Genomic DNA, 12,920 nt, shown 5'->3' with positions numbered 1-12,920 from the left:
GTTTTCCATATGAGATCCTTTTGATGGGCCTTCATTTTGCCCCATTCTTCACTTTTAGGAGATGTAACAGAAATGTGCCCAGGGGTACAGATTGGGAATGAATAGATTTGTGTCCATTCGTGCCCTTCAGTGCTGGGTTATTATTTACAGCTCAACTCATTTTCCAATTTTTTCTCTTTTCTCAAGAGCAGCTGGAGGCTGTGACTCTTTATAAACCACTGCAGGATGGAAAAGCTTGTATTACTTTCCTGGTTCCTTAAAAATAAATTAAATATTTCCTTCATCCAGCAATTTAATTTTTTTAAAAACAAATGCAATAAAAGTTTAAGCTTTTCAATGGAACTAACTTCTAAACCCTACATTTTATTTCATACGTGCAACACCTACAGAGTTTACTTGTGTTATGAAAAAAGAGAAACCTGCATTTTTATATAGTTTCTGTATTTCTATTAGCCCAACTCTCAGGTGTAAAAATGCATATTTTATCTCAGTATATATATGGCAGCAACCCCTGGATCTACTGCCACATCTACATTTAAAACCAAAAGCCATTTCACTTTCATTTCCTCCCAGGTTTAATATTATTCCTTTAACTTCACAGTGGGAACATGTCAATTTTGAAAGCGTTATAAATGGATTTTCTTAAAATTTTGTGTTCTAGAAAATCTGTTTTATGGTGCAATAATTAATCCTATAAAATCTAGTTAGGTTAATTTATATGGTGTTGTGTTTGCAAAGATGTAGTGTTGCAAAACATCTTAATGGTTTTGCTACTCAAGGATGGGTTTATTCCTTGAGGAGAGCAAAGCAAGAGGAAAACAATGAAAAAACAGAGTAAGGAGAAGGGTGGTGGTGTTTCTGTAGCAGCAGGATGAAGGTAGTTATGGCTTTACTAGGAAAGATAATATTTTAGAAGTTTTTTACACTCTACCTTGAAAATGCCTACAATAATTTCATATATTATATATATAGAATCACATTTTGTGGTAATCTGAAGGCATGTGCAGTTACTTTCATTGGTCCATAATTTTTTTTTCTTTTTTTTAATTTTTTTTTTTAGCAAATGTCTTATTGTAAAACAAGCTGTTTTGTAAGAAAGAAAAAGATTATGCACTGATGTAGGAATTCAGGCATTGGAAAAGTTCACCATGCCTTATGACAAGACACTGATATCAGTGACAGTTTTGATCATCATTGTGTTTTCTCCAGACTTTGAAATATCAAGCAAATGTTTTTTTCAATGGTTTTCCTCGTTGACAAAATTTGCATCAGAGAAAGATGCAAGTCCTCAATGAATTATTAATTCTATTTACATATCCTGGAGGAAAATGCAAAAAAAGGATTTAAGACACATCAGGAGGGAAGTTCTGTGCAGTATCCTGCACTGAAACCTGATTTTTGTCTGACTTTTTTCTCCCTGCAAGTGGGGAAACAAAACAGTAAACTGTGATTTCTTACTGGCTGAGTCTCTAGGAGAGTCTGCATTTCCATAAATTTCAAATAGTGGGATGGAGGGAAAAGATCAGCTCTGCAATTTGCTTGTTGTTTGCTGTTTGTAATGAAAATCATTGTTAATTTAGGAGCCCAGCAGCTGCAGGACATTTGCCATTCTGCAGCAGCTGTCAGTAGCACTCTGGTTTATTTTGCAAACAGATGTTTAATTTGACTTCAAGGCCATTGTCATTTTGTGAGGGGAAACAGAGAGAGAAAAGGAATAGAAATAATAATGGTAGTCATAATTTGATTTCCTTTCAGAACATGCAGAGAGTGACATCAGAAGCATTGTCATTTTTTTTACTGAATGTTTGAAATCAGTTTTTTAATAATTGCCTGAAGTTGTGCATGATAATTCATGTTGAGGAATTGATTTGTCTTGTGTCAGGAACTGAAGGCTTTCTTTTAATGTAATGTGATACATTTTTGAAAAATGCATTTTATTCATGGATCAAAATGTCATACTGTTTCTGCAGATAAAGAAATTTTGGTTTCTATACTGAAAGCAGAACTATTTATCTTTTGCTTACTGTAGTGTGGTGGTGTTCTCACTGCACAGCAGTGAAGGTGAAGGGCAAATTGAGTACAGCAATGATGAAAGGAGCTAATTGAAAAGATAAATGGTGTGATGTGGTTAATTTTTAGTTTTAGTAACAAATGATTTTATCCAGTCTGTGCATAGTGATCGAGGCTTTAAGAGAAGCTGTTGTTAGAACATTTTGGCAAAGATCCTCCATGATTCAAAATGTCTATTGACCCAGATAAAATAATGTAGCTGAGCAGTGAATGTTCTCAATCCTACAGCACACTGCTAATTCCTGGATGTTGCAAAGTCTGATTTAAATTAATTATAAATGTGGCACAACTGGTCACTTGCTTCTCCATGATGCAATCGGTATTTCAAGATTGTGTTCTCTGAGGGTTTGTAACTAACCCTGCAGTTAAAGGTAAAAAGCTTGATGAAATTTTGGGATGAAATTTTCATTTGAAAAATTTTTCTAGCAGGCTGCTGTGAATATTTGGTGAAGTGCCACAGAAATGCAGAGCACCTTCTGCAGCCACAATTTCAAGCACAGCTCTATTATAGTGTGAAAGGGGGATGAATTAACAAGGTGCTGGGCCATCATTCCTTGGGTTGAATAGAATTTCAAGTCTCATCTGAGTTTACATTTGTTAGCTGGAGAGGTGTGCAATATCAGCAAGGGTCTCAGGGCCTGAACACTGTATTTATCTTGATTCTTTGCTTCATGTGAAGCACCACAAAATCAATTCTGATTTGTTTCCTTAAAGGCACAGCTATTTGTATTATTGCAGCTCTTTAGAAATTCTGAAAGGCAGAAAAACCACCTAGAAAAGGAATTGTTCTTTGCATGAACTGGCTGTGGAATTGATTGTTGTTGTCTTTCTTCTTACCTGGGTTGACAATTTTAAGGCTGTTGTGAAAGGAGTGAAACACTAAATTCAGCCAATAATTGGGCAGGTCATTCCTTTCTTTTCCTTGCAGTAATTAGGTGCCCACTTTTCCCATCTTTTCCACATCATTAGACATGCATTAAGTATCTCTGCTATCTGAGCAGCAGCAGGCTGAACACTTTTTGCCCTGCTTTCCCAAAGAAATGGATTTGTTGCTCCATCAGCTCACTGCTCCAGCAGAATGCAGTTTGAAGTCTTGAAGTCTTGATATTTTTTTAATGGTTTCTGGGTTTCATTTGCAGCAGAAAGGGCTGGGCTACAGGTCTGTGTCTGGGGAGGGACTCAGCTCTGCTCCTTGGAGGGATAATGAGCTTGATGCTCTCACTGCTCTGTGTGGAGCCCCATGATAACCTTAATAAGAACCAACTCATTTAAGTGTTACAGATTACCTGCCATACGGTTTCTTGCCATAGATTTCTCTGAAAATTGAACAGACACTAGTTTTATCTACAGAAAAGTAAATTTGTGCTCCCTTATCATGCAGCAGCCTGGCTGAAGTAGATGTGTGATGATACAGGAAGCTCATATAAAAAACACATTCCACATGCAAAGGTATTGAAACACCACCATCTCATGATTGCTCATAAAGAAGTTGTCTTGCTCATCAGGTTTAATTTAGACAGCAAAACATTAACAAAAGGCATTTATCTAATTTCTCTGAATTAATTGTGGCCAAAACATTGTCTTCAATGTGGTGAAGAAACACAAATAGTGCAGCATTCTTCCTGCTTTTATAATAGCAATCTATATGTCTGCCACACAGTTCTACTCACAAAATGCTAAATATGTTCAGGCAAGCAAGTAAAATAAAGCTAAACTGAGGAGGAGGCAAATTTGACAGGTACTTGGATGTGTGTTGTCTGCATTGTCTTTTTCAGTAGAGACTTGGCTCAGTGAGAATAAAGTTCTGAGTGCTGTCCTTACAATCTCCTGGTTTTCCAGTGGCCACTCATGCCTTATGAGAAACTCAGGCTGCAATTCCCTTCAGATGAAGTGAAACTGGAGTTGGTGATTGATTTCAGGAGAAGGTCACTCAGGTGCCACTGGAGTGTCACCCAGCAGAGGCACAGGACACCTCCAGGTTTTCAAAACATCCCCCACATCACTATATCTGGTCATTTTGTGGTTTTAGTTTCCCAAGCACACAATTTTTTTCTGTCTCCTTTTCAGTTTGAATGTTTGATGGGAACAAATGGTTCCCCACTACCAAGTCACATAGTTACACCTTGTATTTTTTCTAGAAGACCAGGAAATTTGTTTTCCTTGCTGCTTCAGTTTCAAAGCCTAGACCAACGTTTAGAAATGTTTAGATGGTCAATCTCAAACCCGTTATGGATTCACCTGTGTCCCATACAGGAGCCTGAAGGAGCACCCTGGCTCTTCTCCAGAGTCTACACAATGAAAATCTATTTCCTCCTGTATCTCTCATCACACTTGCTATATTTCAATTATCCACATTAAAACATCTCCCTCTTGGAGTCTATGATGAAGTTAAGGATCTAATTAGCTGCACTTTTGTTCCAAATAAAGCGTGGTAGGGCTGAATTCCAGTTCCTAGTCTATGCCTGCTTCTCAATATAAAGGGTGATTTATCATTCTAATCCTTGTCATTGCTGCTTGCTCACAATGCTCCTTTAAAACTCTTATTCATGTGCTCTCCTTGTCCTGATGACTGAGGGAGATACAGACTCTGGATCTTGGGCTTAATCCCTGCTCCTCTAAGCACAGCTGTAATCACTTCCCTCTGTGAAGTGCTGACCTTTATCTGGATCAACTTCAGGAACCCCACTGAGGCAAAAAAAGCTCCTTGGGACTGTCAGGGTTTGTTTCCTCTCCCTGCTGCTGAATGTTGTTGTGTAGAAAATGCCTAAAACCACCGTGAAAAGGAATCACAATCTTCCAAGGAGTTTCATTACCCCAGAGTGATTTGTGGGGGAGTTAATGTTTGTAATTTGAATATAATCACACCCTCAGTCTGGCAATCCACTGCTGCAGCTAAGAGATATTTCTGGGCTTGGTCCTCACCCTTCCTATGCATGTGTTGGACAATTTTTGATCCATTTCCTATCTGCTTCTGTACCCTTCAGCTTACCCCTGAGAGTATTTTTCTGATTTCCATGTGTTTAGCAATTCTTTCTCCATCCTTTGCTTGCTCTGCTGTAGCCAAAGTGCAATCAGTGCCCTTGCTAATTAGCTGGCAGCTAATCAGACACGAGAAGGTTGCATGATTTTGGCATTTTTAGGGCTGGAGTGGGAAGACCAAAGACCTTGTTGTACAGGTTCCCTGGCACTGCCTTCTCCAAAAACCTGTGTGCCAAAGTCTGGCAGCAATATTGGCTACAAATCCCCACTGCAGGGAATTTTGGCAAGCAGAGCACCTGTGTGAGCTCAAGGCACTGCTCTTAGCCATGAGCAGGAGTTAAACAATGGGAAGGTGGAGAAGCTTGCTGAAAACAGCCCTAAAAATGTAGAAGAGTTTCATGGATTAATTCCATCTTTATTGGATAATTACGTGCTGCACGTGCTCTTTCAGCTCTTCCCTTAAATACAATTTGAATTTCTTTCCCAATATTCCACCCCTTCAGAGGGAGGGAAGTGGAGAAGTTACCAACAACAGGACTGGTATTGGTGCTTCATTTCCTTTCATTTTCCATTTCAGTTCATTTTTTTCCATTTCCCTGCATCTCCTGCCTGTCTGCACCCAGCATGTCCCGGCTGAGTGTTCAGCAGGCTGTGCAGTCCCAGCTCTCAGCAGCCCAGCTAGGTGAGACTCAGTTTTGTCAGGCATTCATTCTTGACAGATGAGATGTGTGTCCCAGCTGCCCTAAAGAACTGACAAATCTCTTCTCCACTTCCACTCCTTAACCTCAAGTGCTGAAGGCACTGCATCCAGACTTCCTCAGGGAAATGCATTCATCACAGCAAGGTCTCTTTTAATATTAAATTAAGTTATCTTTGTTTCAGTGGGTGTTAATTTCTTCCATTAATTGTGGCGCTCACCTTCAGGCTCCTGTCTATTCAAATGAAGTGAAGATTTTTTTTGGATATGAAAACATCAAATACTTTATTCCAACCTAGGTTCCTGCTCCTGACTATCCATAAATCAGTGTTTGATGAATGGGTGGGATTTGTTAGGATGTTGCTTTTGAAAAACAATTTTTTTTTTCAGTACAAGCAAATAATTAGCTAATTTAAACATAATTTTAATGTATTGCTAGTTGACAACTTTAAAAGTAGGAGAATGCTCTGTTATTTATGGTTTTATCTTCAAATTCTTTCATTTCATCCTTTATAAATATTAAAAATTTAGAACATTTTTTCTAAAGTGTTGGGAATTTTTTCTGGCTTCATTAACTGGTGCTCATGGTCATGCTTAATTTTTTAAAAAAATTAGTTTAATTTAATTTATTTTATTTTATTTTATAGATAAAGAAAGTGGTGCTTCTTTTTTTTCTTGCCTCAAGAAGGTGATTCAAGTGGGGAGGGGCATGTGAGTAGAATATAAAGATTAAAAGCAGTGCTGTAAAAGGGAAAATAGGCTTTTACTGTGTCTCAACTGTCTACATGGGCTGTGCAATAATGGTGAAATTATTATTTTAATTTTAATTTTATTTTTTATTTTTATTTTTATTTTTATTTTTATTTTTATTTTTATTTTTATTTTTATTTTTATTTTTATTTTTATTTTTATTTTTATTTAAAGAGGAGGAGCAGTGACCTCAAGACAAGTAGGGAACTTGGGGACAAATGTGAGTGGACATTTAAGATGTGGCCTTTGCCTGTGTTGGTTTTCTTCCCCATGCTGCCATATCAAGTAAAACAGGTTGCCAGAATCACCCAAGGAAATTAAATATTTAATTCCCTGTGCAAGTGGGTGAGTGCTGTACGGGTTGCAGAGATAAATGCAGAATAAACATTTATTAAGCAGAAATAAATTGCAGCTTGATAAAGGGTTTGGTTTTTTTTTATTTTGCTTTATTTTCACACAAGTGCTTGGCATTGGTTCTTATCACAAGTTAGCTCAGTTATCAGGCAATTTGGGCTCACTAAAAAAGCCCTGTAGTCCCACCTTTGGCAGATTGTTTCCATCTACTCTATGAAATCACTAGCAGAATAACAAGATAAATCCATCCTCCAAACACTCAGTCCTGTCCAGTCTGTTCTGACTTTCCTTTGCAGTAAAATTTATGATGCTTAGCTCTGAAATTCAAAGAGATTGCTGCAAAAAGTGGGGACTGTCAAAATCCCTGGTGAAGATACAGCCCATGAACAACAATGGGATCTATGTGATTTTGCTTTTTTGTTTTAGTTTCTTTTAGGGTTTTTTTGCTTGTTTTGTTTTTTAATTTTATTTTTATTTTTTGCAAGTAACAGGTGTAGCGCTCCTGTCAGAAATTATCGTGTCACTACGACTTTTTATCCTGAAGATCTTAATTTAATATTTATGTCCTGTGGCCATTCAAGCAAAGAACAGAGAGATTTTTTGAGGGAAAATATAAGATAGCAGCATGTATAGCTGTGGTTTCCTCCAGAGCTTTTTGCTGTATTATATTCATATATTAAATATGATTGCCAAATTAATCCTGAGGTGCAGGTATGGGGTGGCAGCCCCATGTGTGACATGAAAAACACCAAAAGGATTTGGAAGCAAGAGGAAATTTGTGAGAAAAGCTTTAGAGAGCTTTGCTCTTGCTATGGTTCTCTGAATTGTATTTTCTGACAGTACACGCAAAATGTTGAAAAAAAAAAAGGCTGAAGAAGGATACTCTGGTGTGTATTTATGTACTGAAGTTTTGAGAAGTGAACATGTTTTATTGTTTTTCATGGGACTAATCTCTTGGAGAAAAGATCCTCACCCTGTGCAGGGATGTAAATGTGGAATTATGGCAACGCTAGTAAACATAATTTTAAAACTGTGTTTTATCCAGTATCAGATATCAAGTGTGCTTGGTTTGTTTAAACTGTGTTAACAACACACTTAAAATAAACTAATGAACAAACCCCACAAAATGACAACAAAAAGTATATCTTTTGTTTTAGCTTCTAAGTTATAAAGTTATTAAAAAGAAATAGCTAAGTTATTAAAAAAGAAATAGTTTGCTGCAAATTTGTAGAATGCTGACCCTTGCCAGTGATGGCAGCTGACAGATTTGGGTGTAGATGGAAAATAATTTTGAAGAATGTGGTTGTCAAACATCTTGTCATTGTAAAAATTGCTGGACATCTATTGACTAAAGGGTTGTGTAGGCTTTCAGAGGAATTTTAATTTATTTTTAATAAAAGTCTCATAAATATTAGAAAGAGAAGTAAATAGTGTTGGCAAACTTCTGGGAGTTTGTTCTTTCCCTGACCTTGTAAGTGCTTGTCAGAAACACAGGGTTGGATTTTTTTTAAAGACAACATAGAAGCAAATAAAATGAAAGCATCCTAAATAATGCATTAGAATGGCAAAACCCATTGGCATCAACAAAATTACAGTGGATGCAAACTCTTGGTTTTCACATCACTTCCTGGTGTTAAAGTAAATGGTATATTTAGAAATTCTTTCTCTCCAAAAAACACCAACAAGCCCAAAAAAGAAAACAAACTGAACATCTTGTTAATTGTTCTCAGTAGCTTTCTGGGTGGGCAAACAGCTTATCATACTGTAATTAAATCAGTGAGGCGTGAGATAATGAAAGAAAATAATTTTGATAGCTAGAAGGGCAAGACAAGGTAGTATGGAACAGGAAAAGTGTCTTCTCTGCACCTCAGTAGATTATTATTATTTCTCAACATCCAAGTAAAAGTTGGGGTATCCTCACCAGCTCTGACAAAACCTGTTTTATTCAGCTGTAACTCTAATATTGTACTTAATGGTTTTGATGTAAGCTTAAAAAATGTCAGAGGAACAATTCTTACAAATCCTCTTCCTTACTTCTTTTGTCACATCACTACACCCACACAGGTAATTTAAAATAAGAGTATTTCTTCTCATGCTAGGATTTGACAAAAGGAGCGAGGAAAACAATCTAAAGCCGTTTCTATGAGGGAAAAAAAAAAAAAGAAAGAGAAAAAAATACCCCAAACTGATTCTGTTTCTGGTGTGAACTGGAGCACTCCCAAGGCTGGCCTGACTTTTTATGGTTTATGGCATTTCCTGTTTCTTAATATCCCAAATGGAATTTCTGTGTCTTTGGCAGAGCTTTCCCCAGCAGGATGGCACAATTGCTGTGGGGCTGGGCTGCAGAGGGACTTTCTCATTCCATGGAAGTCTCTCAACACCAAACTGAGCCAGGGCAGGGACATGCCAAAGTGCAATTGCCAAAGCAAATATTACAGAAGTAACCAGATACTCCTTCCTTTTCATGTGAGAACTAAAACACAAAAATAATGACCTTTTTTTTGGACAATTCATGTGGTTGGTTTTCTTTATTAGAACAGGTGCTGTCAGGTGTAGAAATGCTGTACTTTACAGTTTTGATACTTAGTCTGGTGATGGAAAAGCTTTAGCACAAATCCAAGAGCCTTGCCTTGAAGAAAATGGGAAACAAACAGGTTTGTTGAGTCAAATTTATTTCCTTTTACCTTTATCCATCATTTTCTGATAATCAGAGAGAAAAAAGTCAACAAGAAAAACAAGAAATTGAAGATACACTTATATATACTAATATAGGAGGGAAAGCCATTGGGTTGCTCCTTTCCCATTAAATTCAGACAACACTGGATGTTTGAAGTGGTGGGAAGGATTTATGTATATTAAACATATAAAATTCCATTTTTATCTGTTTTTTTGTAAACCTCAAAGTCAAAGGAAAGAATTCTTAGTCCAAGGATCAGAACTTTTATAGAAGAATAAAATTTATGTTAAAAAAAAAAAGCTATAAAAACTAGCAAATACACTGAGCAGATGTTTTGGTCTGTGTTCAGTCTAGAAGCTGATTATTAAATCAGTTAATATTTAAAAAATATTTATGATTATTTGTAGAGTTCTGTGCCTGCTTTTGATATTTATGCAGCCATGTAATGTGCCCATCCTGGTGCTTTTGGAGCCATACAAAACCTCCAATTTAAATTATTGGCTCACCATATAGTTTCAAACCCAGCTGAAGAGACAATGACTCAGAAAGCTGTGAAGCTTTTGTTATTAGAAAAAGAACTGTTCCCTTGACATTTTACAGTGACAAGCTAACTGCAGCAAAAAGAATAATACAAATGCACTTCAGGCTTCAAAGGATCTTTCTCTGTTTTCTTTTTTTTTCTGAAATAACTTGTGACTGCTTCTCAAATATCTGTTATCCCTTTGTTATCTGCAGAATTGAGATCTTTATCCAGCAGCTGATTTTGTGTTTGTTTGGATTAAGATCATAGAATAATTTAGATTGGAAGGGGTTTCTGGAAGACATTTAGTCCATCCTCCTGCTTGAACATCAGTTTGGTTATTTCTTCAGTGGGTTGCCAAGGCATGGATATGATCAAGTTTTGAATATTTCCAGAGATGGGTCTTGCACAAACTATGCAGGCAACCCATCCCAGAGTTAAATCTTTTTTATTATCCTGGTGGTGAGAGGGGTTTTCCTTGTACCTGTGTGGCATTTCCTGTGCCCCCACTTCCTTTTCATGCTAGGATGTGACAAAAGGAGTGAGGAAAACAATCTAAAGCAATTTCTAGGGAAAAAAAAGAAAAAGAAAAAGAAAGAAAGAAAAGTAGTGTATGTGATGTAGTGTAGTGTGGTGATGCAGTCTAGCATCCAAAAAGTCTTTAAATTTGGCTTTGCTTTCATTTTGAAGGCTGGAAATGTTGAGGAGTGCCTCTGTCACAGCTTGGCCATTGGGTTCTTATTCCCTCCCAGCAGTAGTTATGTTTGCTTCATTTTTTCTCCTTTTATTTCTTGTTAGAAACCCTGAAGAAGGTTTCTCAAAAAGGAGTTAGAGTTTTTTGCACCCTTTTCAGTTGCAAAACCTCTTTGTGCTTTGTAAGGTGGAAAGGAGGATTCCTTCCTCTCCTGTGCTGGCCTTGCCTCTTTGCAAGGAGAGCACAGCAAAATCCATTTTATTGTTGATAATTTTATGGGTTGTCAAAGGAAGGTTACATGACTGCAACACCACATCCAAACATGCACAGTCTCACCTTCTCACTTTTTCATTCCTCACCTGTCATGAGTGAGGAATAGCTCTAGAAAGATTAAGATAATTATTTGACTAATGCTGTAGTAAGACAAGAAGTTGGCCCTTGCTGTTGAGGGTGTTAACTGCAAGTGATGGAACAAATTGTTGCTAGAATAATGTGTACTTGTAAACAAGGCAGAGTGCCAACTCCCAAAGTGTGCTGTCCTCAGGAGGCTCTCTGTCCATAAATTGCCCTTGAATTTAACCAAAATCTCTTTTCCTATGGAAAGAAGGAAAAAGGTTACATGTGAATTAAATGGTTATAGTAAAAATGGTCAAAAAAAGTAGTTAAAGTTTATTTGGCACTAAATACATCCAGCCCCCTCAAGTGAGGAACTGAGGCACTGAGGCTTAGAAATTTACATTTTGTTTGAACCCTAAGCCTCAATAAAATATTCCAGATTTAATTAATTTTAAAGCAGCTTGTCTTTTGGAACCTGTGAATTGCTTTCAAAGACTTTACTTTGTGCCAGCTTGTTTTCTAACTTCTGTTTTATGTGATATTTGCACTGAGTTGCTGTCATATATCAGAAGTATTTATCTCCTTAGAATGCCATGTAATTTCCCATGAACAGATGCTCACTATAGCTGTGCTATTTTTTGACTGAAATTGAACACAACTTCAGTATTTTAATATAAGATTTGATTGAAATATTGAATAGGCTCAGCTGACTGTCATGAATTTCAAGAGCACAGGTCCTCATGACCACTTGTCTTGAGGTAAATATATTTCAGGTTTCTGTAAAATGTGATGAAATTAAAATGCAAGGAGAAATAAAAATATCTTATCTGTAATCCCCTATTGTACTGTCAGCACAGGGAAGTATAACCATGTCTTAACAGTCATTTATCACTCATTTTCTTTTTTCTTTAAGGAATAAACATATTTCAAACTTTTTTTCCCTCCCCTTTATAGAGCCAGTATTGTGCAGAAGCGCATCATTTATTTTCAAGACGAGGGCTCTCTCACCAAAAAAATTTGTGAACAAGGTAAGGTAAAGTAAAACTTCTTCCTGACCTCCCCATTGTGTTTTGCATTTTTTCCCTTAACACATTGTCTCCGACTAAAATTTGGAGGTCTTGGACAGTTTCAGATTTGAGATCTTCCAATCAGTTGTGGGATATATCACATATACTATCACATATGTATTATTATACATATTGCCTCCCCCTAAATGTGATACTTGCAGCATCTTATCTGCTCTTTGTGTGATACCTTTACTTTTCAGGGTGCTTTGTTATTGAATCCTGAACTATTTCATCCTTCCTTTAAACCTAAACCTTGCAGTTGGTTGTTGCATCCCACTGGAGAATTCATTTGCTTTGTCTGCTCAGAAATTTCAACCTGCTGTGTTTTGGGATCAACTGACAACAACCAGAAAGAAATCCCTTTTTGAATCTGAAGAGAACTGAAATATTAATGCCCTCTAATTGAGAACTGTGGATTTAAATCATTCCATCCACTTATAACTTATAAAATGGTGCAGATATTTCAGGGTTGTTGTTTAGTCTGATGGTAAACTTGAAACAAAATAAATAAATAAAAAGCCAATCCATGTTTAACTCAGATTTATTTCCTGGAGTATTTATTGTGGCAGCTTCTCTGGAGTTGGAGCCATTCTCAGTGGGTGCTTTGATGCTTTTTCAGACTCAGCCTCGGAAGGTGTGACCGACAAACCAATTTTAGACTGCTGTGCCTGTGGCACTGCCAAATACAGGCTGACTTTTTATGGCAACTGGTCAGAAAAAACTCATCCCAAGGATTTTCCACGTGAGTAGCACTCTTCTGCTCGTGCCACACAGGG

General features: G+C 37.0%; 1 protein-coding gene across 1 annotated transcript in view; it reads left to right on the top strand.

Moving 5' to 3' along the window:
- The window catches only part of SPON1 (spondin 1), a 170,070-nt gene that overhangs the window by 41,262 nt on the left and 115,888 nt on the right, over positions 1 to 12,920 (top strand). Inside the window, exons 4-5 of the mRNA XM_033062126.2 lie at positions 12,032 to 12,105; positions 12,764 to 12,886. Coding sequence (XP_032918017.1) covers positions 12,032 to 12,105; positions 12,764 to 12,886 — 197 coding nt within the window. The remainder of the gene's footprint in view (positions 1 to 12,031; positions 12,106 to 12,763; positions 12,887 to 12,920) is intronic.

The sequence above is a fragment of the Catharus ustulatus genome, chromosome 6, assembly GCF_009819885.2.
Source record: "Catharus ustulatus isolate bCatUst1 chromosome 6, bCatUst1.pri.v2, whole genome shotgun sequence".
NCBI classification, from domain to species: domain Eukaryota; kingdom Metazoa; phylum Chordata; class Aves; order Passeriformes; family Turdidae; genus Catharus; species Catharus ustulatus.
Note: the sequence above shows the minus strand (reverse complement) of the source record. Positions and strands in the feature narration are given on the sequence as shown.